Genomic DNA, 27,608 nt, shown 5'->3' with positions numbered 1-27,608 from the left:
GGAGAACTGGCAAATGTGAAAAATGTGATCACTCCACCATCGTCCCACATAGGGAAGATGTATGGGTACGGCAAGCTCTAGGCCAAAATCACAAAAATCAGAGGGTGGCCATATGTGCATCTCTACTTGCTCGTCCTCACTTGGCTCATGAACAACATCGACCATTCCTGTCCTGTATTGTCACTGGTGACGAGGAATGGTGACTTTATGCTGACATAACGAAAACAAAGGAATGATTGAGCCCCAACAAAGCACCAACCTCCCCCCCCCCCATACAAACACCTACCCACAAAAGATAACGTTATCATCTGGAGCAACAGCGACGTTGTGACGTACTACGAGTTGCTTCCCCGTGGTGAACCACCACTGTTATATTTATTGTCAATAACTGAGGTGTCTTGCAGACGCAGTCCACGAGCAACGACCAGGAATACTGCATGAAGTGATACTAATCCATCATAAGGCTTAACTGAATCGTGCTAGACCGACAAAAATGCAGATAAAAGTGTTGGGTTGTCCTATTCACCTGACCTTGCGCCCTCATAGTTTTCACCTTCTCCGCTCTTTTGTCGAACAACCTTCAAGGAACTTCCTTTCCGGATGAAAAAAGCCCTCCGAACACGATTCGATGAGTGCTTCTCCTCTAAACCACGTGATTTCTAGACCCGTGGAATCGAAAAGTTAGCCCAGCACTAACAGACTGTTGTAAATAGTCAAGGAGAATTGTTGATGGCTAAATTCTCTGAAATGTATGACTGTTGTGTATGAAAAAACGCTAAGAACTTGTGCATATGCCTAAAGTTCTCACTTTACCCTTATAACATATCTTTTGACAAAGACGCAAGGAGTGAACTATCGTGCCTGGTTAAATAATCCTGAAGGAACGTGATAGTAACAGTGTCAAATGATATTCCTGCTTGTGGACTGCCTCGTAGCAGCTACTAGTATTATTTCACTTGCAATGTGTGCGACTTTATGTCAACTCTATTGAATGAACAGAAAAAAACTATTTATTTTGGCTGTACCTATGTCAAAGCAAAGTCTTGTAAAAAATGAATATCTTTGCTCTCGGATTATTGTTATATCTGAGAAACATCTCTCTCTCTCTCTCTCTATTAGTTTAGTCGGTTCCGACTCTTCGTGACCCCATGAACCAAATCACGCCACTTTTTCCTGTCTTGCACTTTCTCCCGTAGACCTTCCAGGTTGGAACACATTGCTTCTGTGATGCCATCGATCCATCTCATCCTCTGACGTCCTCTTCTTCTAGTTCCTTCAATCTTCCCCAGCATTAATGTTTTTTCCAGCGAGGCATGCCTTCGCATTGTGTGTCCAAAGTAGGTCAGCTTTTGTTTTAAGATTAGACCTTCCAGGGAGAAATCTGGTTTAATTTGCTCCAATATTGATCTGTTGGTTCTCTTTGCAGTCCATGGAACTCTAAGAAGTTTCCTCCAACACCACAATTCGAAGGAGTCAATTATTCGCCGTTCAGCCTTTCTAAATGGTCCAGGTCTCACATCCATACATCACAACTGGAAAGACCATAGCCCTCATAATACGGATCTTTGTTGCTAGTGTTATATCTCTGGACCTTATAACCTTGTCAAGGTTTAACATCGCCTGTCTACCGAGCAACAGGCGTCTCCGGATTTCATGGCTGCAGTCACCGTCAGCAGAGATCTGGGAACCGAGATAACTGAATGTGGTCACTACCTCCATGGTTTCTCCTGCTATATCCCACGAATTGGTAGGTGTAGTTGCCATAATTTTCGTTTTCTTCACATTCAGCATAAGACCAGCCTTTTCACTTTCGTCTTTCACCTTCAGTAAGAGTGTTCTCAATTCTTCTTCACTTTCTGCCAACAGGATCGTATCATCAGCGTACCTGAGGTTGTTTACATTTATTCCAGCTATTTTAATTCCTGTTTCTCCTTCATCTAGCCTCGCATTCCTCATGACATGTTCTGCATACAGATTGAATAAGTACGGTGACAGTATGCAGCCTTGCCGGACCCCTTTCTGCATCTTTATCCATTTCGTTCTTCCATACATAGTTCTCACCGTGGCTTCTTGGTCTAGGTATAAACTCCGTATCAGATGAATGAGGTGATCTGGTACACCCATGTTTTTCAGTACGTTCCATAATTTGTTGTGATCGACGCAGTCAAAGGCTTTGGCGTAGTCAATAAAGCAGAGGTACACATCTTTCTGGAATTCTCTCGCTTTTTCCATAATCCACCGAATGTTAGCAATTTGATCTCTAGTTCCTCTTCCTTTCCTAAATCCAGCTTGTTCTTCTGGCAGCTCTCGATCTAGATATTGGCGAAGTCTATTTTGTAAGATTTTCAACATAACTTTGCTAGCATGTGAAATAAGTGAGATTTTTCGGTAATCTGAGCATTCTTTAGAACTTTTCTTCTTTGGAATGGGGATGAATACTGATCTTTTCCAGTCTTCTGGCCACTGCTGCGTGATCCATATTTTTTGACATATTGAGTGCAGCACTTTCACTGCATCCTTTCCAGTGACTTTAAACAATTCTGCTGGTATTTCGTCATGTCCACTAGTTTTGTTATCAGCCATATTTTCAAGGGCCCACTGGATTTCGCTCTCCAAAATATCTGGCTCTAGTTCTAAATTAACATTAACATCAGCAGTAGGAGCCCTGTCATGATGCAGTTCTTTCTTGTATAGGTCTTCTACATATTCTGCCCACCTTTCCTTAACATCCTCTGCTTCACTCAGATCTTTCCCGTTTCTATCTTTTATCATTCCAATTTTTGCCTGGAATTTTCCTTTAATTTCTCTAATTTTCTTATAAAGATCTCTTGTCTTCCCCATTACGTTACTATCTTCAACTTCCTTGCACTGTTCATTAAAGAATAAATTTTTATCTCTTCTAGCTAATTTCTGAAAATCTTTATTTAATTCAAACATAGCTGATCTATCTCCCTTGATTTTTGCTTTCCTTCGTTCTTCTGCAACTTGCAGTGCCTCAACTGATAGCCATCTAGCCTTCTTACTGTTCCTTTTCTTGGGAATGTGTTTCTCTGTGGCCTCCTTGACAGTATTAGCTACTTCTGTCCACATCTCTTGCGAGCTTTTGTCCTCCAGCTGTAATACATTAAATCTGTTTTGTACCTCTACAGCATAGTCGGAGGGTATAGAGTTAAGGTCGTATCTGCAAGTTGGGATACTTTTTGCTACATTCTGAAGTTTCATCCGAAATTTTGCAATCAGGAGCTCATGATCTGATCCGCAGTCAGCCCCAGGTCTTGTTGTAGCTGACTGAACCGCGCTCTTCCACCTCTGATTACAAAGTATGTAATCAATTTGGTTCCGGTGTTGGCCATCTGGCGAAGTCCAGGTATATAGACGTCGTTTTGGTAGTTGAAACAGTGTATTAGTAATTATCAATGAATTTTCTTGGCAGAATTCTAGGAGTCTCTGTCCAGCTTCATTTGTTGTACCAAGACCATATTTCCCTGTTATACCTTCTACAGCTTCATTTCCCACTTTTGCATTCCAATCTCCAACTATGAAGACGATATCCTTTTTTGGTGTTGACAGTAGTAATTCTTGTAAATCTCCATAGAACTGGTCAATATTTTCCTTTTCAGCATCGGTTGTTGGTGCATAAACTTGAATTACTGTGATGTTGAGGGGCTGACCTTAAAGTCTGATGGACATCATTCTATCATTTTTATATTTGCATCCCATCACAGCTTTTCTCACTTTATCACTAACTATGAAGGCTACTCCATTACTTCTGTTGTTATCGTGCCCAGATTAATACATCATATGGCCATCCGAAGCAAATTCTCCCATGCCAGTCCACCTCATTTCACTTATTCCCAATATGTCGATGTTAATTTTCTCCATTTCTCTTTTCGCTATGTCTAGTTTTCCTTGATACATGGATCTTACATTCCATGTTCCTATGCAGTGCTTCTCTTTGCACCATCTTACTCTTCGTGAAGCTCCTCTCAACCTGGTTCCCCCCGGAGATCCGATCGGGGAACTTGAAACTCCGGAACATTTTGAGCTGAGCGAAGCCATGGGGTTTTCTTGGGATAGTTCAGTGGTGGTTTACCGTTGCCTTCCACTGTCCTCCAACTCCTATCTGCTCACCGACTCAGTTTCCCGCTGGGGTTGGTTACCCAACCTTCCGCTGAGTTGCTCGGCTTAACAGGGGCACCACGTGTAGGTAGGAAGTTGGAGAATTGAGGTGACAGAGGCTGTGAGAACTCTCTTGCTGAGTTCTTGTAATCGCGTATCACCCCCATTTTATGCCAGAGTCTCATGATGTCTGCAGAGACCCCCCCAGGTCATTTCCTGGGCCCCTGAGAAACATGCAACACCATAATTTCTTCTTGTTGGTCTGGCAGTGAAGCGATATAGATGTAAATTGTACTAGTTATATATTATTGCCAATAAAAATTATAATGTTGTATTTTAAACATGTTTTGTTGTGTAAAATTATAAACCTGTCGGCTTTTCTGTTTAAATTAAATCAGGCAATTAATTTCTGGGCGTTTAAATTAAGGTGGAAGCGGGTGGTTTGTTGACGCAATGAACGAGCGCCGTTAGTTATTTTATTATTAACAAGTCAAGACTGTATCTTACTTTGAAATCCGATTCATTTTTTACAAAATTATTTCTTTCGTACGAACATTATCTACTTCTACGGCCAATCGTAACAAACCTTCAACGCCGTTTTGGCATTATGCTAATTTTCATTCAGTCCAATAAAGCCAATGAATATGACTTCGTTTCAAGCAAATATAAAGAAAGCGACAATACTTTCAATTGCAACTGAGGATAGTTGTACTTCACCTTTGTTATGGCCTGTGGACAGTATATTTTTGTCTGAGGCTTTATGATACTTTATAATCTGGAAAATTAATGAATTTATACCAAAGGGGCCGAGCGGTTCTAGGCGCTTCAGTCTTGAATCACGCTACCGCTACGGTCGCAGTTTTGAATCCTACCTCGGGCATGGATGTGTGTGATGTCCTTAGGTTAGTTAGGTTTAAGTAGTTCTAAGTTCTACTGGACTGATGACCTCAGATCTTAAGATCCATAGTGCTCAGAGACAATTGAACCATTTTATACCAAAGGAACCATTTCACTCCATTTTCTTGAAACTTTTACATTTTCATTAATAGTTTGTTGCTCTCGTTTCATCGTAAATGTAACTTTTAAGACTGGTTTCTAGTAGCAACTCTCTTGCTATACTTATGTGATAAGTTTCCCTTGTTCCATACAATGTATGTAGCCGGTCAGAGTGGCCGAGCGGTTCTAGGCGCTACAGTCTGGAACCGCGCGACCGCTACGGTCGCAGGTTCGAATCCTGCCTCGGGCATGGATGTGTGTGATGTCCTTAGGTTAGTTAGGTTTAAGTAGTTCTAAGTTCTAGGGGACCCGTGACCTGAGAAGTTAAGTCCCATAGTGCTCAGAGCCATTTTTACAATTTATGTGAATTCCCAAGGGTCAAACTGCAGGTCATCGGTCCTTACACTGACACACTACTTAAACTAACTTATGCTAAGAACAACACACACACTCATGCCCGAGGGAGGACTCGAACCTCCAGCGGGAGGAGCAACGTGGTCCGTGACTTGCCGCCTCAAACCAAGCGGACACTCCTCGCGGATCAGTTCCCCTTGTCATTTTCTCCCATAAGCCCAATATAGAGACCACGTGACGATACTTGAATTCCAGTCTTTTTTTTCGTATAACTTTTTTCTAACGCTATGTCAAAATTTACTATGTTTTAAATTTTTTTAATCGTTTGGCAGAAGAATGGCATATTGGAACCACTGACACTGAGGCGAGAGGCATGAAGTAACAACAAATAAAAAAAGTACGATATAATTCATTGGTATATTTTATACCATTTATTTTCAGAATGGATTTAACTCGAGGTTTTATGTATCACGAAGAATTTGTTTGTGAATTAATTACCAGCACCTGATGATGGCAATAAATTTCCAGAATCGGGACTGTGAATTCCGTAGTACTAACGCTATCTTGTCGTAATAAATTGCTATATAAGCATCAGTGGCTGCCCTTGTTCTATATTGTCGAGATAACGTGTTTCCTTGATGCAGCGTTATTATAAAGGATAAGCTTTGACGACCTATAGGCAACAGTTTTCGATGAAGTACAGCAGTAGAGGCAAATCTGGTCAGCCATGGATTATATTGTATGACCTGTGAGCGATTCTTCTGTTCTACGCCTGGTTGCTATCACGCAGAATCGTAGACTTCGTTTTCTCTTTCACCTTGAACTGTAATGACATGATAACTTCCGCAATTTCAAAGTTATATCACAATGATGCCATTAGTCGACTCACAATACACGCACACAACAGTTGCGTGTGAACAGATTACAAGAACACAATTCCAGTTACCTCCCCCCCCCCACCCCCTTCCCCCCCCGTTTCTGCCCGAAATCCAACGACTTTAGCATTCAGCGTAGGAATTGGTCGCCTGCTTTACCCATGGAAGCAGTGAGCAGTATACGCTACTGGCCATTAAAACTGGTACACCAAGAAGAAATGAGGATGATAAACGGGTATTCATTGGACAAATATATTATACTAGAACTGACATGTGATTACATTTTCACGCAATTTGGGAACATAGATCCTGAGAAATCAGTACCCAGAACAACCACCTCTGGCCGTAATAAAGGCCTTGATACGCCTGGGCATTGAGTCAAACAGAGTTTGGATGGCGTGTACAAGTACAGCTGCCCATGCAGCTTCTACACGATACCACAGCTCATCAAGAGTAGTGACTGGCGTATTGTGACGAGCCAGTTGCTCGGCCACCATTGACCAGACGTTTTCAATTGATGAGAGATCTGGAGAATACGCTGTCCAGGGCAGCAGTCGAACAGTTTCTGTATCCAGAAAGGTCCGTACAGGACCTGCAGCCGGCCGTAGTGGCCGTGCGGTTTTAGGCGCTACAGTCTGAAGCCGAGCAGCCGCTACGGTCGCAGGTTCGAATCCTGCCTCGGGCATGGATGTGTGTGATGTCCTTACGTTAGTTAGGTTTAATTAGTTCTAAATTCTAGGCGACTGATGACCTCAGAAGTTAAGTAGCATAGTGCTCAGAGCCATTTGAACCATTTGAACAGGACCTGCAACATGCGGTCGTGCATTATCCTGCAGAAATATGGGGTTTTTCAGGGATCGAATGAAGGGTAGAGCCACGGGTCGTAACACATCTGAACTGTAACGTCCACTGTTCAAAGTGCCGTCAATGCGAACAAGAGGTGACCGAGACGTGTAACCAATGGCACCCCATACCATCACGCCGGGTGATACACCAGTATGGCGATGATTAATACACGCTTCCGATGTGCGTTCACCGCGATGTCGCCAAACACGGATGCGACCATCATGATGCTGTAAACACAACCTGGATTCATTGGAAAAAATGACGCTTTCCCATTCGTGCACCCAGGTTCGTCGTTGAGTACACCATCGCAAGCGCTCCTGTCTGTGATGCAGCGTCAAGGGTAACCGCAGCCATGGTCTCTGAGCTGATAGTCCATGCTGCTGCAAACGTCGTCGAACTGTTCGTGCAGATGATTGTTGTGTTGCAAACGTCCCCATCTGTTGACGCAGGGATCGAGACGTGGTTGCACGATCCGTTACAGCCATGCGGATAAGATGCCTGTCATCTCAACTGTTAGTGATATGAGGCCGTTGGAATCCAGCACGGCGTTCCGTATTGTCCTCCTGAATCCACCGATTCCTTATTCTGCTAACAGTCATTGGATCTCGACCAACGCGAGCAGCAATGTCGCGATACGATAAACCGCAATCGCGATAGGCTACAATCCGAACCTTATCAAAGTCGGAAACGTGATGGGACGCACTTCTCCTCCTTACATGAGGCATCATGTTTCACTAGGCAACGCCGGTCAACTGCTGTTTGTGTATAAGTAATTGGTTGGAAACTTTCCTCATGTCAACACGTTGTAGGTGCCGCCACCGGCGCCAAACTTGTGTGAATGCTCTGAAAAGCTAATCATTTGCATATCACAGCTTCTTCTTCCTGTCGGTTAAATTTCGCGTCTGTAGCACGTCATCTTCGTGGTGTAGCAATTATAATGACCAGTAGTGAATGTACAGACAGCTCGTCAGTCCCCTTTTATTCGTGATGCACGAAACTCTTGGTGTCAAAATTACGCATCAACTAAACGACCTTGACAAAATGCTGGCTAACTGAAGCCAAAACGAGCAGGTGAAGACGACTGAGAAAAAAAAATGTACTGTAGAAGTTGTGGAGCTGGCATTGGATCATCAGGTAGACATAAATCATGGGATAGCAATACCCACATATACAGATGGCGGTAGCACTACGTAGGCCTACACTAGGTATAAAAGGGCTGTGCAAGAGCGAAGCTGTGTTTTTTTGCTCAAGTGATTGACGAGAAAAGGTTTCCGACGTGATTATGGCCGCACGATGAGAATTAACAAATTTTCAATGCGGTGTGGTATTTAATGCTAGATGCATGGAACACTTCGTTTTGAAAACAGTTAGGGGATTACATTCCGATACCCATATTGTTAATAGTGTGCCAAGAGGGCCAAATTTCAGGCAATACCTCATACCACTGACAAAGGCCTTCACTGAACGACCGAGAACAGTGGTGTTTACGTAGAGTTGCCAGTCCTAACATACAAGCAACACTACGTGAGATAAATGCAAAAATCAATTTGTGATGTACGACGAACGTAATCGTTAGGGCCTTAATGACCTATGGCAGCAGACGACCGACGGAAATGCCTTTGCTAAGAGCACAACATCACCTGCACTGCCTCTCCTGTTCTCGTGGCCACGTTGGTTGGGCCGTAGATGACTGGATAATCATGGTCTGGTCAGATGAGCCAATTTCAGTTGTTAAGAACTGATTAGTTCAAGTGTGGCACAGACTCCACGAAGCCATGAACCCAAGTTGTAAACAAGGCACTGTGCAAGCTGGTGGCGGTTCCGTAATGGTGTGGGCTCTGATTACATGGATCATTGACTGTAAACTGTTCTCGGAGACATGGAGACCATAAACATCCAACCATGAACTTCATGTTCCCAAACAACGATGGCATTTTTATGGATGACAATACGTCTTGTCACCGGGCCACAATTCGCGATTGGTTCAAAGAACACATTGGGCAGTTCGAGTGAAATGGCCACTCAGATCTCGTGAAATAAATCCCAGCGAACATTTGAGACGTAATCGAGAGGTCAGTTCTTACACAAACTCCTACACTGTCAACACTTGCACAGTTATGGACACCTATAGAGGCGCATGGGTCAGAATTTCTTAATGGAACTTCCAACGACTTGTTGGTCTGTGTCACGTCGAGTTTCTGCAATACGCCGAACAAAAGGTTTGATACAGTATTAGGAGGTATCGCATGACTTTTTCACCTCAGTCTCTAGTGGGCAAAGTGGAGCAGTAAATACATCCAAACTATAAATTAATATACATACAATGTAGGTCAATGATTTTTAAGCCAGAGCTGTTTTGTAGCAGGAATGTATTTTAATGTATCCACTAAAACTAGCGGTCGTCGCTATGACAGAAGATATGAGTTTAAGTTGTTGTTGTGATGTGAAAGAGTTGATTGTATCATTAAAAGTGTAGACGATCATTTCCAACCATTTGTTGTCTAACAGCGTTCTGTTAAGATCCTTTAGTTTCTTCAGTTATGCTCCAGACTAGATTAGAAATGCCTGCCACAACGTCCTCTCTTGTGCCAGGCTAATCATCTCACACTGGCACCTAATCTGAACGTCCTCAATTATTAACGTTACCGTTGTTGTTGTTGTTGTCGTTGTCGACCTTCTTCTAGAAGGATGGTTAGATGCAGTTCTCCACGGTAGTGTGTCCTGTGGAAGCCTCTTCACCTCTGTGTCATTACAGCACCCTACATCGATTTGAACTTTATTACGATATTCGAGCCTTGGTGTCTCTCTAGAATTTTTATCCCCGTAGTCCTCTGTTAGCAAACTGACGAATCTTTGATGCTTCAGGACGTGTCCTGTCAGTCGAGCACTTCTTTTAGTCAAGTTGTACTGTAATCTTCCTTCCTCTTCAATTCGATTCGGTATCTCCTCTTTTAGTTATTCGATTTCCCAATTAACCTTAAGAATTATACTGTAACAGTATATTTCAAAAGCTTCTCTTCTCGTCTGAAGTGTTTATCGACTACGTTCCATTCCCGTGCAAGGATATATTCCACGCATAAATCTTCAGAAACGAATTCCTAACAATTAAATTTATACTCGATGTTAACAGACATCTCTTTTCTAGAAACGCTTTTCTAACTGCTCGCAATTAGTCTTAATTTGGACACCTGTTATTTTGCCGCCGAAATAGCGAAACTCATATCTACCTGTAGTGCGTCATTTGCTGATCTAATTCCCTCAACGTCATCTGTTTTAATTCAGCTACATTCCGTTACCCTTTTTTATTGTTTTTGGTGATGTTCATCTCACAGCCGCTTTTCAAGACATTAGCCGTTCCGCTGAACTGCTGCTTACAAGCCCCTTGCCGTCTCTGATTCAATTACATTGTCATCAGCCAAACTTGAAGTTTTTATTTCTTATTCCTGAACTTTAATTTCCTTTCAGAATTCTCCTTGGTTTCCCTTACAGCCTGCTCAATGTATAGATTAAATAGCAATGGAATAGGCTAAAATCTTATACTACTACCTCCTCAAATACTAATTCATTTCCATGCTCTTCGACTCATAACTACAGCCTAGTTTCTGTTCAAAAAATCGTTCAAATGGCTCTAAGCGCTATGGGACTTAACATCTGAGGTTCTCAGTCCCCTAGACTTAGAACTAAGTAAACCTAACTAACCTAAGGACACCGCACACATCCATGCCCGAGGTAGGATTCGAACCTGCGACTAGTTTCTCTTCAAGTTGTAAATAACCTGTATACACTTCACAGTTCTTGTCCTCTATTGCTCCATTGTACAATGAAAGTTATTCGCCGACGTTCCTTAAATAGTTTTCCATAAGTATCTCTCTTCGCCAGTCTTGCGGATAAGCTGCTCTTTCCTTATCTTACCTTTTCGCTTAATTTTAGCGTATTTATGGAACTTCACATCTCAAATGCTTCGATTCTCTTCTTACACGCTTATCACCATATTTCTTGATCCACTTCCATACAATTTCTTACTCAAACCAGGCGAAGCAGCACAGTAGTCAGCATACAACACGCGCATTCCGGGGCCGCAGCTCGTGGTATGCATAGCACAGGTTCTCCCCATCCCATCATTGGTGGCGAAGACGATCGTGTCCACCTTAGCAAGCTTTTGTGGAAAGGGGAATTCTTTCGAGTGCCGGTGAAGACAGCAGTTTTGGATTCAAGCAAAGGAGGAATGGGACTAACTGACATCAAGTCTAAAGCGATGGCATTGTATGTCAAACGAACATGGAGCATCATGTGTAACGATCCAGGGTGCATTACAGCAAACCTATACGACATTATCAGGCCAGAAAATGTAGAGCCGCCGATAAATATACAAAAAATAAGTTTTAAACTAAAACATATTAGGGAGTATTATCTTGAATGAAGCAATCTCAACAAAAAGCTTTTAGCTCCAAAAACGTTACAGCAAAGGCGATTTAAACTGGAAGACGGAAACATGAAAGGAAAAATAACAAAGAGACTAAATATGCTGCAATAGCATGGAATTTGGTCTCGGAAAACATCAGTAATTATGTTCTTTCGTCTGACGTGAGTTCAGCGTGGTACAAGGTAGTCAATAACATCACCAGAACTAATGAGCGTCTCTCTGCCATCGGTTTAAGAGACACTAACCCCTGCAGTAAATGCAACCTCGCTAATAGTGTGCCTCATCGTTATACATGTGGAGATTGCTTTATCAACTGGAGGTGGACCAGGGAGAAAATTGCTCAAATAACAAGAACTTCACTGAATAATGTACCGACTAACATTTTCTTCAGACCAGAGGAAAGTTACTACCCTCAAGCAAAAACTAAAGCAGTGATTTGGTTAATGGGCAAATATACAAGATACATTTTTGACAACATTGGTAGCATTGACACATATTCGAGAAAACACTTAAGTATCAGAATCACAATATTAAATATGGTAACATGCTCCGAATTGTCTTCAACATAATGGGTATACGTTAGGAACACGTGGATTCCTGGTGGAGAGGGGATGGGTTGGGTCACGTTCCCGACCCTAACCTTACCTGCAAGTCACACATGAGAAATAAATCAGTACAACAGCAGATACATGAATATGACGTCTAATATCTGGTGTCTTATAAAGGAAGATCTTTAACTCCCTAAGGATGCGTTTAGAAGGCTGAAACTGACAAGAATAACTAGGCGGTGAAGGACTTTGCGATGTCACTGTTCGGGACTGCTCTCCTGTCCACGTAATTTACCCTGAAGGAACACACATCAGGGATATACTGAATGATTAATATGGGTCTGGGAAATGATGATGAGGAACCTCAGGCTGCAGAAGAAGAAAACGTGCATGCTGAACTGCCACCAGTTGAAGGTGACAGTGAAGATGCTAAATGTGTGCTACTGCTACAGACTGAATGTCATTCCTCATTCTATGAATGCTGTAATTTATGACTGCAATTATCTGTCACCTTATTTATGTCATTTCATTGTAAGCTAGCCATTTTTGTTACTGTTTTTGTGGAATAAAGAAAAAAGTGGCTAGCATTGCTAACTCTCGATCACGGAGTCCCGGGTTCGATTCCCGTCCGCGTTTGGAATTTTATCTGTACAAGGACTGGGTGTTCGTGTTGTCCTAATCACTTTATCATCATTTATGAAATTGTACAGATTGGGAATTTGTACTCGCGCTGATGACCGCGCAGTTGAGCACCGCACAAACCAAACATCATCATCGTCGTCGCATTCGGTAAAAAGGCGGTTCATATCTTGGTCTAGCCAGATTGACATTTTCCTAAATCGTTTATGGCAAATATAGGAATGGTTCCTTCAGGTAGGACACAGCCGGTTGCCTATCGTTACATTCTTGCAATTTAAGCTTGTGCTCTGTCTATAATGACATATTCGTAGAAGGCACGGTAAATAATAACCTTTCATTTATTCCTCCGATTAAAGCCGGTAATGATACTAATTAAGTTCTTCTGACGAAGAATGGTCTACCCCTTGGCTAATTTGTTTGTTACGTCCCCCGTATTTCACCTGAAATACGTTACTTTCGTTCGAAGGTGGCAACATTACTTCGTCTACTACATATACCTAAATTCTGATTTTAGGTTCGTCGCCTTGCTCATTTCTGACGCTCAAGAGACAGTTCATTCCCTTCAAAAATTCTCTAATTCTCCCGGACTTTCACCGAGGACAGCAATATCGTCAATAAATCTTAAAATTTCTACCCTTTCACCTGGATTTTACTTCGACTTCTGACATTTTACTCATTGCTTCTTTTGAACAGATAATAAAAATTTACACCTTGTTACGCCCTTTTTAATCCGTGATCTTCGTTGGTTGGTTCGTTGGTTTTGGGGAAGGCGACCAGACAGCGTGGTCATCGGTCTCATCGGATTAGGGAAGGATGGGGAAGGAAGTCGGCCGTGCCCTTTCAGAGGAACCATCCCGGCATTTGCCTGGAGTGATTTAGGGAAATCACGGAAAACCTAAATCAGGATGGCCGGACGCGGGGTTGAACCGTCGTCCTCCCGAATGCGAGTCCAGTGTCTAACCACTGCGCCACCTAGCTCGGTCTGTGATCTTCTCTTTTGGTCTTCCATTCGTATTATTTTCTCTTGATGCTGCACACTGTATATACCCGTCTTCGTCTATCAGTCTTTTAATTTTTACCAAATATGTTTCCGATAGCCAATACACATACTTCAAGTGGACAGCAAAAGCTATGTAACATATGTATGTACACTGATGAGTCAAAACATTGTGACGACTGCTAAATAGCTTGCTTCTCCGTCTTTGGAACGAAATATACCAATGATTCTGCGTATCACGGATACGACAATTTGTTGGTAGGTTTGTGGAGGTATATGACATTAGATGTCTACGCAAAGGTCATGTGATTTGCGTATACAAGGGGCCGCTGATTTGCGTACACGGTGATTGTGACCTATATGTGTTCCATAGAATTTACATCAGGCGAATTTGATCTCCGAGACATCCACGTGAGTTCACTATAATGCTCTACAAACCACTGTAGCACGTTGCTGGCACCGAGAAATGGACATTCATACTGCTGAAAACTGACATCGCCGTCGGGGAAGGCATCAAGCATGAAGGGACTCAGGTGGCTGGCAACCGTCAGCGGTCTTCGATTACAACCACAGGTCCTATGCAAGCGCAGAAGTATGTCTCCCATACATAATACTGCGTCCGTCGCGCGATGCACGTTTCGAGTCGCCGTTCGCCTCGATGCCGGCGTCTGTGGAGACGACCATTGACGTAGTGTAACAAAAATGTGATTAACCCCATGAGCCGACAAGTTTTCATTGATCCATGGTCGAATCCCCATGGTCCCGTGCGCACTGCAGTCGTAACTGACGATCTCGTTTGGTCAATACGTAAACACTTAGGGGCGGAGCAGCGCAGCTCCACGTTCAGCGACGGACGATGAACGGTGTGCTCCTAAATACTTGTGCGTGCACCACCATTGTGCTCTTTCGGCAGAGATCCCACAGACCGCCATCTGTTGTACAGATAAGCTTCCGAACCCCATGTTCTGTGAAGACACGTGGATGTCCAACAACTTACCGCCTAGTGACACACTGTCCTTCTACCTCTTCCCATATATGCTCACGACAGTAGAAAATGAATATTCGACCAGCTTCGCCATTTTCGAGATACTCGTTCACAAGCTTTGCATAATAATCATCTGCCCTTTGTCGAAGTCGCTGACCTCAATGGATTTCCCCATTTACAGCCCGTATCTACTCTAGGGTGAATCCCATTTGTGTCTAATCCGCTTACACACTTTTCTTACAGCGTTACTTGCGCCCTCCCCTCCCCCCCCCCCTCCCCCGGAACCGAAACGCCCCAAGCGGTAGTCGCGGTGGGCATTGATCATAATGTTTTGGCTTATCAATTTGTGCATGCATGTAATAAATGACAATGCTAATGTAACTCGACAGTGTTAATAAAGCTCGTGTATTAATGATACGTGGCAGACATATCAATGCGAACAAGATAATTTTTCAGACTGTGACTTCTGGTCCTTTGTCCCAATAGCATCATAAAAGCGTTACTTACCGCCTTACCACAAGGCATCCCACGTCGCGGTGGCAGTGGTCGTAATGTTTTGGCTTATCAGTTTATGCATGTATGTAATAAGTGACAACGCTAATGTAATTAAACAGTGTTAATATAGTTCGTGCATTAATGATATGGACAGACATATGAATATGGTGAACAAGTAAATTTCAGACTGCGACTTCAGGTCCTTTGTCCCAATTGCGTGAAGTATGCGCACTGTACTATTAACATCTTAAAAGCGTTACTTACCGCCGCCGTAGATAAAGCCTTCCTGCGACGTGACACCGAATATGATGGGTACAGGGGTGAATTTGCCGCTGCTCATGATGTCTGCCGGGTCTTCAGTCATCAGTGCGCCTTCAGTGCCCGCCGGCTCCAGCGTCGGCCGGAAAGGGAAAATTTCTTGCAACGTCTTTTCCTGGGAACCCACGTTGCTTTTAGTGTGGCGTCGTGGTTCTCATAATGCTCTCACAATAAGTATGTTTCTGTTTAACTTAACGGACACTTCCCGCTACAAGACCAATTGTCCCATTCAATAACAGCGAATTTGTAAAAATTATATTAAATCTATCAGCTGTCATTGTGTTTTGCAAGTTTTCGTTTTGGTCTGCCTAATATTACCTTTTATTGGCAGTGACATTCTGTGGGGAATAGCTTCCATGAGCTAATCCAACAACGTAAAGACTATTCAACTTACTTTTTGAAATGTTTCGTGAAACATTTGTTGAATCAATGGGGCTATTTCAGTGAAAACACGGTTCACACAACTAGTTTCACTCTAAAGATGAAGTTGTAATGACTATCAACTAATTGAAGGGTTGAGAATGATATATTCTAAAGCCATGCTTTGCTCAAAATAGGTTTTTTGTCTTAAATGGTTCAAATGGCTCTGAGCACTATGGGACTTAACTTCTGAGGTCATCAGTCCCCTAGAACTTAGAACTACTTATACCTATCTAACCTAAGGACAATACACACATCCATGCCCGAGGCAGGATTCGAACCTGCGAACGTAGCGGTTGCACGGTTCCAGACTGTAGCGCCTAGAACCGCTCGGCCACTCGACCGGCTTTTTGTGTTAGTTCAACTTCTATTCAACAGAGAAAGCTACCGTGAAAATATTTTAACTTTCACTCAGCAGATGGCAGAACAGTTCACACTAGTTGATCTCATAGAGTGAGGAAGTAGTCTTTTTCATGTGTGACAACTCAAAGCCACAGTAAAACGGCGCTTCCAAAGAAGAAGTTATTGCCACACATAACCAAAAAAGAAGATTCCAAGACAGAATTGGCCAATTCTGGAGAAGGTTATTCATCGAGTGGAATCAGTTATTGTCCCTCTGATAAATATTCATCCGAATATGTTGTGGTAAGTCGAAAATACTTACTTTTTTAAACATTTAAAACATTGAGTCACAGGAATGAACCATAAAAAAATATTATTGCGTAATTATAACTATTATATACTCGCTAAGTAAAATACATATTTGTGAGTCATAAACACAATATTCTACTTCCATTAATTACTGTATTACTATTATTATTTTAATATTATAAGTCTATTTGTATAATATATTCAGGTATGTTATAAGTGTTAAAGTGCCTTCGGTCTTTCTCATTCTGAATACTTTGTTTGGTTTAGGATGCTGACCAATGTAAAAGGTGTCCTGAAGTATCACCTGCTAAAGAGCCTGAAGGCAGAACAAAAAGAAGAAATATTTGCAACTGTAAAAGGAAAAAATGTAAATGTCATGGAAATTGTGGCAGAGAGTACATATCTGATAAAACAGGACAAACTGTTGGTGATAAAATTCATACTCCTGGATGTAAATGTAAAAACAAGTGTTGGGACCAAATTGTATAAATGTGTAGAGCAGATATTTCATATTTTTGGGGGGGATATGGGTGATTTCAGTTGCCAAAATAATTACCTGCTGAGCAATATTAAGATGAAACAAGTGCCGAGGAGGTAACTATGATTAATGAAAATTTGAAATTAATTTTTATATCATGCAATTTTGGTAAATAAAATATTATTATCTTGATTAATATATTTTAATTTTTTAAATTTCAAATAAAAGGAAACATGCAGTTTCACATTGAATGGTTACTCTTTTGTAGCAGGTTAAGGTTAATGGCTGTAATATCTTGGCATGCAGAGAAGCATTTTTTAGTGTGTATGGGCTTCAGAACAATCAAAGACGTCTTAAGAACTTACAAAAACACTTGTCGGATGGACACTCCACTTCTCCAAAAGTTAGAAGAGGTATTTAAAGATATATCAATATTGCTTCTCAGAAAAACCAAAATTTTGTTCTATTCAGCTTAATTATCTAGTGTTTTTCTTTAAGTATCATATTCAAACATAAATTCACTAATTTTCTCTGACCTGTGCACTTACCTTCAAAAAGGGTATACATCAAGGAAAGTTTCACCAGAAGCAGTTCACAACTTCATAAATAATATACCTAAATATGTCAGTCATTACAGCCACTCACAGAATCCTAATAAAGTGTACTTCGACCATGACATGTCTATTTCTTCATTATATGAAGAACATTATTTGAAAAATCTTGAAGAAATTTCTAATTCTAATAAAAAATACACAATTGACGAACTCTGAACGTATGATCAGAAGATTAGAAATTGAAACGGACCTACATCATGCCAAAGCATTTTCTAGACAACATATCATTATATAGCTTTCGAAGTTAGCTAGATAAAATCCTGAGGAACATCTATAAAAAACATTTCTAACACCAAGGCTGACGTCTGGGCCTACAATCTATAAGAGGAAGTTGCCCACGTATAATTCTGGTATTAATCATTGTGGGTCTGAAAAGGGACATATGTTCGTGTGGACTGAAGATGAAGTAAAGCTTGGATCTTGTGAGGTAAACTGTCTGATAAAATTCCTAGAACTAGAAAAGTCTCAAGCAAACATTCTTCACATTATTAGTGATAACTTCAGAGGCCAAGAAAAATCTGGGCAATTGTTGCACTGTAGAGCTCACCAGTGCCTTGAAAATTTAAAGCCATTGAACATTGGTTTCCACGAGTTGGACACACATGATTGCCGTGTGATCGAGATTTTCGTCGAATTCAGAAGCACATTGAGAACAGAAACCCCGCTGTGTACACCCCTAATGACTGGATTACAGTCATCAGAAAATCGTGCAAGAAGTACCCATTTTCAGTCGTTAAAATGAAGCAAGCACACTTTATAGATCTGCACCTGTGCAGATAAATATTGTAAAGGACAAACATGGTGATGGATCTCAGTTCCGATTTTATGAAGCCACAGCTTTTCGTTTTGATGAAGGAATGCCACCATACAAGTGAATTACCAGTACACTAATTTTAAAGAGTTCAATTCTGTAAATATCACCAGAAAATGACGAGCACATCAGGAGTTTAGCCCATTCCAGTTATCTAGGAAATACTTAAAAGACATTCCAATTTGAAACAAAAAACTTAAAGATGTTATTTCATTAGTGGCATACGCACATACACCAGTAGAATAATTTTACCAGTTCTAGCTCACTAGCTTAATATTAAAATAAATTATGTATTTTATAAGTAACTTGACAGATTTTTTTAAAATTCAGTTTATTTAATGAACTTAACCAATTTCATAACATTAACTTTACAACAATACAACTAATTATATTAACTAACAGTTTTCTAACTCCATTTACTTCATTTACAAAACACTTTTAACATAGACCCATGTCTTAGTTAAAAAAGTAAGTTATTTTTTTAAATTTTTAACTATGAATGTAAGACAATTAATTAAATGTTTTAGTTAACAAAAATAAGTTATTTTTTTAAAAAAATCACATTGTGAGGGTTAATAAATAAATAAAATGTAATAGTTAACGAAAGTAACCCATTTTAAAAATTTTAGATTGTGAATGTAATAAAATAAAAATAATTTGTTAATTAAGGTAAATTATATTAAAAATTATACATTGGTAACATAAAAATAAATAAGAAGATTTAGTAAATCATATTAAAAATTTTACATTTTTAACATAAAAAAATTAATTAAAATATATTAGTTAACAAATTTAATTTTAAAAATTTCCATTTTTTACTTTTTGAATATACTTTGAAAAGAAATGTAAACAATAAGTTAACAGTTTTATAATTATTTTAAGTATTTAATTCAATTGTATAGAAGCAAATATTAAAAACTAAAACTGTTCTGGAAGTAATCTGTGTTATACATCATATGTAAGATCCTTTTTACCATACATAATTACACAGGAAAGAGTATCATTTAGATTTTTATCATTAAAGGTTGCACAAAGTTTCATAGTTGATTTTTGTGTAGTTATAACATATCTTCTAAAGCTCAAATTGATTACATAAATTGGATAATTAGTTCTAAAACAATATGGATTACTTTCAATATCTGATTTTAGTAAGTAATTCCTTTAAATTCTAGAAATGGATCATATGCTTTAAGTAAAGTTTGTATGTTTATTCAAAAATATTAGAACAAACAAAATATACAGAACTCATAAAACAATGTAAAAAATTTGAAGTTAAAATTAATAAACATTGAAAATAGATGAATGTGACAAATTCAGATGTAATTATAAGTGTTTGTTATAGTAAATCTATATATTGTTAGAAATTATTTTTCTAGAGGTAGACACAATGGTATAGCTTGCTTTTATTTAGCTCAATCTTGTTCAAAAATACCAAAAAACTTAGAGACAATTGAAATTTTTTAAATTTTTTAGACAAGATGAAACAACTTTAAAACATACCATAAGTTTGTTGGTGCAGATTTAAAGTTTGGTAAGTTTAAAGAATTGTGTAGTAAATGATGTATTTTGGTTTTGTAACAATAGATATGTCTAGAAAACCAAATGAAGTTAAGTTTTAAAATAAAATAAAATACTTAACAACATAAATATAAAACAAAACATTAAACAAAAACATTAAATGTAAAACATTAACTTTAACATTAACTTTAACATGAAAATTAACATTAACATTAACTTTAAGTTTAAGATAAACACAAACATAAATACAAATATACATATAAATAATAACATAAACATTAAACTTAAATATAAATATAAACATAAACATAATTAATGTTTTTCTTCATTAAAACATGTTTGAAAGGTATGATGAAAGAGATGGTAAACAAGCTAACCAAAATAGACAGAAATTTGAAGAAATAAAAGAACAATTTAAACATTGTAAATAGCAATCAGAACAGAATATGAGAAGTATAAAAAAAGAAGATCAAACTGTTGTTGATGCTATTGACGAAGTCAAACAATGTATTGAAGGTTTGCATGATAATGTTTTAAAAGAAATGGAAGAAAATAGAGTAGTTGAAAAACAAACGATTCCATATCATCGTATAGAAGGTTTTGAAGATTTAAGACCAATTAAAAAACTAACAGATAGGTCTGATGATATACCTGGAAAATATAATTATGCATTAAGATACTTTTAATAAATACCAAGAATACAAAGAAAGTAAAAATATAAATGAAACTAAAAAGATAAATGTCAGTGAAAGAAGTTTAAAGTATATATATCATAGTGAAGATAAAGTATTCAGTTTAACACCTGATGGTATCTTTGAATATTTGTTACTTTACCTGTAGAATTAAATGGTGATAAGTTAACAATTGCTAAAAAAACATATGAAGGTAAAGATGGATTATTTTTATTTTTATTTTTATTTTTATTTTTATTTTATTTATTTATTGTTCCATGGGACCACATTTAGGAGAAGTCTCCATGGTCATGGAACGAGTCAATACATGAAATTATAACACGATTGTAGAAACAGATGAAATGAAATATAAGAAACATATTCAGGCGACAAGTCGTTAGTTTAAATAAAGAAAATCAACAATGTAACACTGGAATTTGCTTAATTTTTTAGCTCCTCCAGGAGCTCCTCGAGAGAATAGAAGGAGTGAGCCATGAGGAAACTCTTCAGTTTAGACTTAAAAGTGTTTGGGCTACTGCTAAGGTTTTTGAGTTCTTGTGGTAGCTTATTGAAAATGGATGCAGCAGAATACTGCACTCCTTTCTGCACAAGAGTCAGGGAAGTGCATTCCACATGCAGATTTGATTTCTGCCTAGCATTAACTGAGTGAAAGCTGCTAACTCTTGGAAATAAGCTAATATTGCTAACAACAAACGACATTAAAGAAAATACATACTCTGAGGCCAATGTCAAAATTCCCAGACTATTGAATAGGGGTCGACAAGAGGTTTTCGAACTTACACCATACATAGCTCGAACAGCCAGTTTTTGAGCCAAAAATACCCTTTTTGAATCAGAAGAATTACCCCAAAAAATAATACCATATGACATAAGCGTATGAAAATATGCGAAGTATACTACTTTTCGTGTTGAAATGTCACTTATTTCAGATACTGTTCTAATGGTAAATAAAGCGGCATTTAGTTTCTGAACAAGATCCTAAACATGGGCTTTCCACAACAGCTTACTATCTATCCGTACGCCTAGGAACTTGAACTGTTCCGTCTCGCTTATAACATGCCCATTCTGTCTGATTAAAATGTCAGTTCTTGTTGAATTGTGAGTTAGAAACTGTAAAAACTGAGTCTTACTGTGATTAAGCATCAGATTATTTTCCACAAGCCACGAACTTATATCATGAACTACATTATTTGATAATGTTTCAATATTACACACAAGATCCTTCACTACCAAGGTGGTGTCATCAGCAAACAGAAATATTTTTGAATCACCTGTAATACTAGAAGGCATATCATTTATATAAATAAGAAACAGCAGTGGCCCCAGCACCGACCCTTGGGGAACGCCCCATTTAACAGTGCCCCATTGGGACTGAACATCATTACCACTCTCAATATTGCGGAGGATTACCTTCTGCTTTCTGTTCTTAAAGTAGGAGGCGAACCAATTGTAAGCTACTCCCCTTACTCCATAATGTTCCAACTTCTGCAGTAATATTTTGTGGTCAACACAGTCAAAAGCCTTCGTTAAATCAAAGAAAACACCTAACGTTCGCAACCTTTTATTTAATCCGTCCAAAACCTCACAGAGAAAAGAGACTATAGCATTTTCAGTTGTTAAGCCATTTCTAAAACCAAACTGTGCATTTGACAGCAAATTATGTGAATTTAAATGCTGCAGTAACCTTGTATATACAACCCTCTCGATAACTTTAGCAAACACCGATGGCATAGAAATAGGTCTATAATTGTCAACATTATCCCTGTCTCCCTTTTTATAAAGAGGCTTCACTACCGAGTACTTTAATCGGTCCGGAAACCGACCACTCCTAAAGGAAAAATTACAGATATGGCTAAGTACTGAGCTAACATACGTGGAACAATACTTCAGTATTCTGCTAGATACCCCGTCATATCCATGAGAGTTCTTGGTCTTTAGTGATTTAATTATTAACTCAATCTCCCTCTTGTCAGTATCATGGAGGAGCATTTCAGGTAACAGTCTCGGAACACTTTTTTCTAAGAGCACTATATGATTCCCTGTTGGGACTAGGTTTCTATTTAGTTCACCTGCTATATTGAGAAAGTGATTATTAAGTACTGTACATATATGCGGCTTATCAGAAACACGGACATCCCCACTACGCACTGATTAAAGAAACTTTTAACTGAAAACCAAATTTCTATATATGGTTTAAAGGAGAAGTTTAATGGTGAAGATTTATCAAATTGTACAGAAACATTATTAAATTCAGGAGTATTATATTCTGACAAAAATCGAAATAAAATAAGTTCAAGTAGAGGTAATAAATATAAATATTTAATAACACCAATAGTTGATGATTATTTTTCAAACTTACAAACTTAAGAAGAGAAACTATAGATGATAGAGGTATTAGTTCCCCTGAAAAACAAAAAATTATTGAAGGTTTATATAAAAAATATACAGATAAAGCAATTGAATCTGTTTGGTTGAATGATGTTAGACAATTAATTTATATATTAGCTGTAATTGATTGTGAAGAACTAGCTGGAAATAAAAATTAATGTAATGAAAAAGTTAGTAATACACAAATGTTAACAAACAAATTTATCGATTTTACAATTGATATTATATATAATCTTACAGCACACATTTTGGAAAAGTGATAAATATGGAAATGGATTAGAAAAATCTTTAACAAATTAACATGTGAAATGCCTCTTCCAGGTTATAAATTTTGTGGTCCAGGTCCAAAATTAGAAGAAAGATTAGCTTACAGACATAAAGTTTTAGAGAAAAGACATATAGCTGATAAAGAACTACAGTTAGCTGCAAAAGAAATGATGTATGCAAATGATGCTTTATTTGGTGAAAAAACTGCAGCAACAGTTGTTACAGGAATAATATATGGAAAGAGAAAATTTGGTAAGGAATTAATGTTTATGATAATGGTTAGGGATTATAAAAAACTGTAAAAAATTTTAAACTATATATTGAGTTTTGATAACTTTTTAATCTATATTAATTTTTAACTATATAAATTTTTAACTATATAAAAAATCTTTATTAAATTTTTAACTACATACCTATAACTATGTAAATCAATGACTTTTCAATTTATAATCTTCGCTGTCTATTGGTAAAACTAAACTAAAGTCAATTAAATTAACGTTAATTAATGAACAATTAAAACAACTTAACCATTTACACAGAACAACAAAAACCCAAGAAACTTTAAAAAATTTGTGGAAGTAGGTAATAGTATCACAGAAACAAAAAAAAAATTAAAAAGTAATTGATTGATATACTAATGCATTATGTATTTTGGACATAAAACACTAACTAAACTATCAAAAATTAGCCATCTTCATGGTGTATACATGACTGATGAATTAGTAAATGAGACATTGCTTAAATTATCAAAGTGCATGTATTTTTGTAAGTTGCATTCCAAGAGATAAATATTGTTTAAAATTTCTATAATGTCCTACATAATTATGCTTTTTATATAAAGTAGCTATTAATTTACTGTATTTTGTCTCTGGAACAAGTTTTGTTTCAGGAGCTAATGGTATATCTTTATGTAACACATGTAATTTTTTTGGATTATCCAAATCAACTTCAAATATATAACTTCTTTCAGATCTGTTTGAACGTTCATTAATTTTTGTACAATTAAAATTATTTGACATCCACCAGATCGTAAATGCTGGTTCATAACATAACCATGTAAGTTATATTCATGTAGATACGTTATATAATTTGGTAATTCTTTATAATTAAAACTTTTAAATTTTTATTACTTGATTTTACATATCTTTTACAACACTGAGAAATATCTCCTTTTTAACCATTAAAATCAAATCATAATCATATAATAATTAAACATTTTGTTCAGTAATTTTTAACTTCCTAAGATATACCTGGTGCAGTAAAACACCAAGAAGGATCTAAATTATATGTTTAAATATATCTTTTTCTAAAATTTTCAGAAACATCACTTAGCAGTAGTATATCAGTTTTAAGATACAAATCATGATTTTCACCGAGATTTTTATATTGAATTTTTCCCACACTTTTTAATATTTTTAAATGATTTTTTCTTTAAATTTGTGAAAAATTATCAAGTGAAGAAGCCATGAACCTAAATCTATCAACAAATCTCAATTTTAAATTTTTTGTATTTTTACCATATCTAACAAATTTTTTTCATTGTTTGGTGTTAGTTTTATTTCTTTGTTATCATAACCAAGTTCCTTTACAAAATGATGAGAATCATAACCAAATAAATTATGTAAATAAATAGCAACCAAATAAGGTTGTTGTATTATAAATTACAGTTATTACACAATGAAGCAATATATTTTCCAGTTGGATGATGATGATGACGAACTTTTCTGTTACTTTTTGTATCATGTATTTAGACAATGTACAAAACTTTGAAGTATTTTGTATTTTGTTTCCTTCAAATGTAAGTGGTTTCATTTCTTCAATTTCAGATCAAATTTATCCAATTCCTACAACTTTTCGTTTTAAACATTCAATAAACTTTTTATTACAATTTCGTCGTCTATTAACAACATTATCTTTATAATGTACATATATGTATATTGTGTAAAAACAAAATCCACTTGATTCACGTTTTTGGTATTTCGTTGTATATGTTTTTTCAGGATTTGGCTCACAATTATCCTTATTTAAAAGTAAACTTTCAAAATTAGCATAAATTACAAATGGAAACTTTCGTTTATATTGATATTTTTCAAAATATACCCATTTTCCTAAACTTAGCATTTCAACTTTTAATCGCGTATTAGTAAACTGTCTGGTGTACGATTATATAATTTTTCAGTAGTGTTGATATGTAGTAAACATAAATCACAAATAAATTTTACTTTTTCATATTTGGTTATTTGACTTCATACAAGTCCTGATAATTTTTTTACATAATAATAGTGTGAATTATTATCTTTCTTGAAATGAAGTAGATTTACATGTTTTCCTTTTTACATTTTGAAATTTAAATGGATATACTAGATATTCTTATTCCCAAATGAATAAATATTGACAGATACATTAATTATATTTTCTGTTTTTGGAATATGATCATCTACTGCAAGAAAGTCAATATTTTCAAGTTTTATTATCAAGATGAAGACCAACATCCTTATATTTTGTTCTTCTTTCAGCATTTTTATGTACAACGAACAAAGCTGATTTCATACACCACAGAAAACACCTTCGACTATTACTTTTCATATCAATATATTTATTTTTATTTTTAATTTTATCTGGTAAATCAATGTAATATGATCCTTTTACTGGAATATATTTATTAACTGCTACTTGTAGAAGAATAATTCTATTTAATGTATATCCTGACCCTTGTGCTTGAAAGTTAAATGTTTTTCCTAAAATACCTCTTTTACCTTGTACAAATTTTTTAACAAATTTTTTCTGTCATAATAGTATAGTTTCGTGTTTGTTGTCCAAATTTTTTAACTTTTTAAATTATTTCATTTGTTTGCAGATTATATTCCCAATATATATTAAAATTTATCTTTAAACCATGATGTACTTTTAAGTAGTGTTGAACAATTTAAAAATATTTTGTTTTTACTGCAGTCAAGACATGACTAGGATCAAGTATATCTATACTATTTTCAAAATTTATAACTTCTAAACTGTTTTCAAATGCTTTTTCAACTAAGTAATCTATAATTGTATTTCTATCTTTAGTTTTCAGTTTTACAAATATATTTGTAGAAAATGGAAACATTCATTTTACTGCTTTATCTCCTTTTTCCAAAAGTTATCATTTTTCATACGGTGTATAATTTCAAAAAATATATGTATGTTTTCACTTACTTCAAGTATATAAATTGTAACAATATTTTTATAATTTTAACAATATTTACTGATTTTCAATTACTTCAGGTGTATAATTTCTAAGAATATTTGGATGATTTCTAACAATAATTAGTCGATTTCTAATAAGTAATCCTATTAAATCAGCTATACACACATCTGAAAATCCTCATAAATTATTTATTTTACGAAATACTTGAAGTCTTGCAACAATAAATTTTTTTTCAATAGAAATGAATGTGTCCATTTTGCTCTTTTATTTATTACAAAAATAATTCATTAGATTTGTGAAAAATATTTTTGAACAAAATGATAATAATTTAATAGATGGATAAGAATTATTATTTTATTTATAATTAATCACAAAAGAAAATTAGTTTACTATTTAGTTCATCAATCAGTTAGTTTTTAAACAATTAGTTGTTGAAAGGAATTAAGTTACTATTTTGTTTAACAATCAGTTACTTTACTTTTTAGTTTAGCAACCAATTAGTTATAATAATTTATTTAATTAATCATAATAGATTATTTTTTAATAAATAATATATCATAAGTGAAATCTTTCTTATTCTTAATCCTGGGTGATAAAAAAGTCAGTATAAATTTGAAATGTGCTAGTTCAGTGTTACGATCCTATCGCATAGGAAGGGGATTTGAATGGTTAAATGTCTGTTGACAAATGCAGCTGAGGAGAGAATGATTTCAAAGTTCGAATCCTTGGGTTGCTTAGACGATAGACACCGTAGTGGCCGACTGAGTACAAGGTGTAATGCTGCTGAGACAGTCCTGGAAGAAATGGAGACTGTAGCGGGTTCGTCTATGCACAGGGAAGTCAGCACTTGTGCAGTCGCACATCGCACCAGCATTCCATAAACCACTAATTGGCTGGCACTTAGGTGTACCCTCCAATGCTGTCTGTACAAAATCCAAGGGCATCATGAACTGTTACCTGGCGATTAAGGGCATTTGTGGTCTGGGA

At 37.0% G+C, this 27,608-nt stretch overlaps 1 protein-coding gene across 1 annotated transcript in view; it reads right to left on the bottom strand.

The window, feature by feature from the left end:
* LOC126236511 (esterase E4-like) overlaps positions 1 to 27,608 on the bottom strand; it is a 99,727-nt gene that overhangs the window by 19,261 nt on the left and 52,858 nt on the right. Inside the window, exon 6 of the mRNA XM_049945876.1 lies at positions 15,542 to 15,710. Coding sequence (XP_049801833.1) covers positions 15,542 to 15,710 — 169 coding nt within the window. The remainder of the gene's footprint in view (positions 1 to 15,541; positions 15,711 to 27,608) is intronic.

This window comes from Schistocerca nitens, chromosome 2 (assembly GCF_023898315.1).
Source record: "Schistocerca nitens isolate TAMUIC-IGC-003100 chromosome 2, iqSchNite1.1, whole genome shotgun sequence".
NCBI classification, from domain to species: domain Eukaryota; kingdom Metazoa; phylum Arthropoda; class Insecta; order Orthoptera; family Acrididae; genus Schistocerca; species Schistocerca nitens.
Note: the sequence above shows the minus strand (reverse complement) of the source record. Positions and strands in the feature narration are given on the sequence as shown.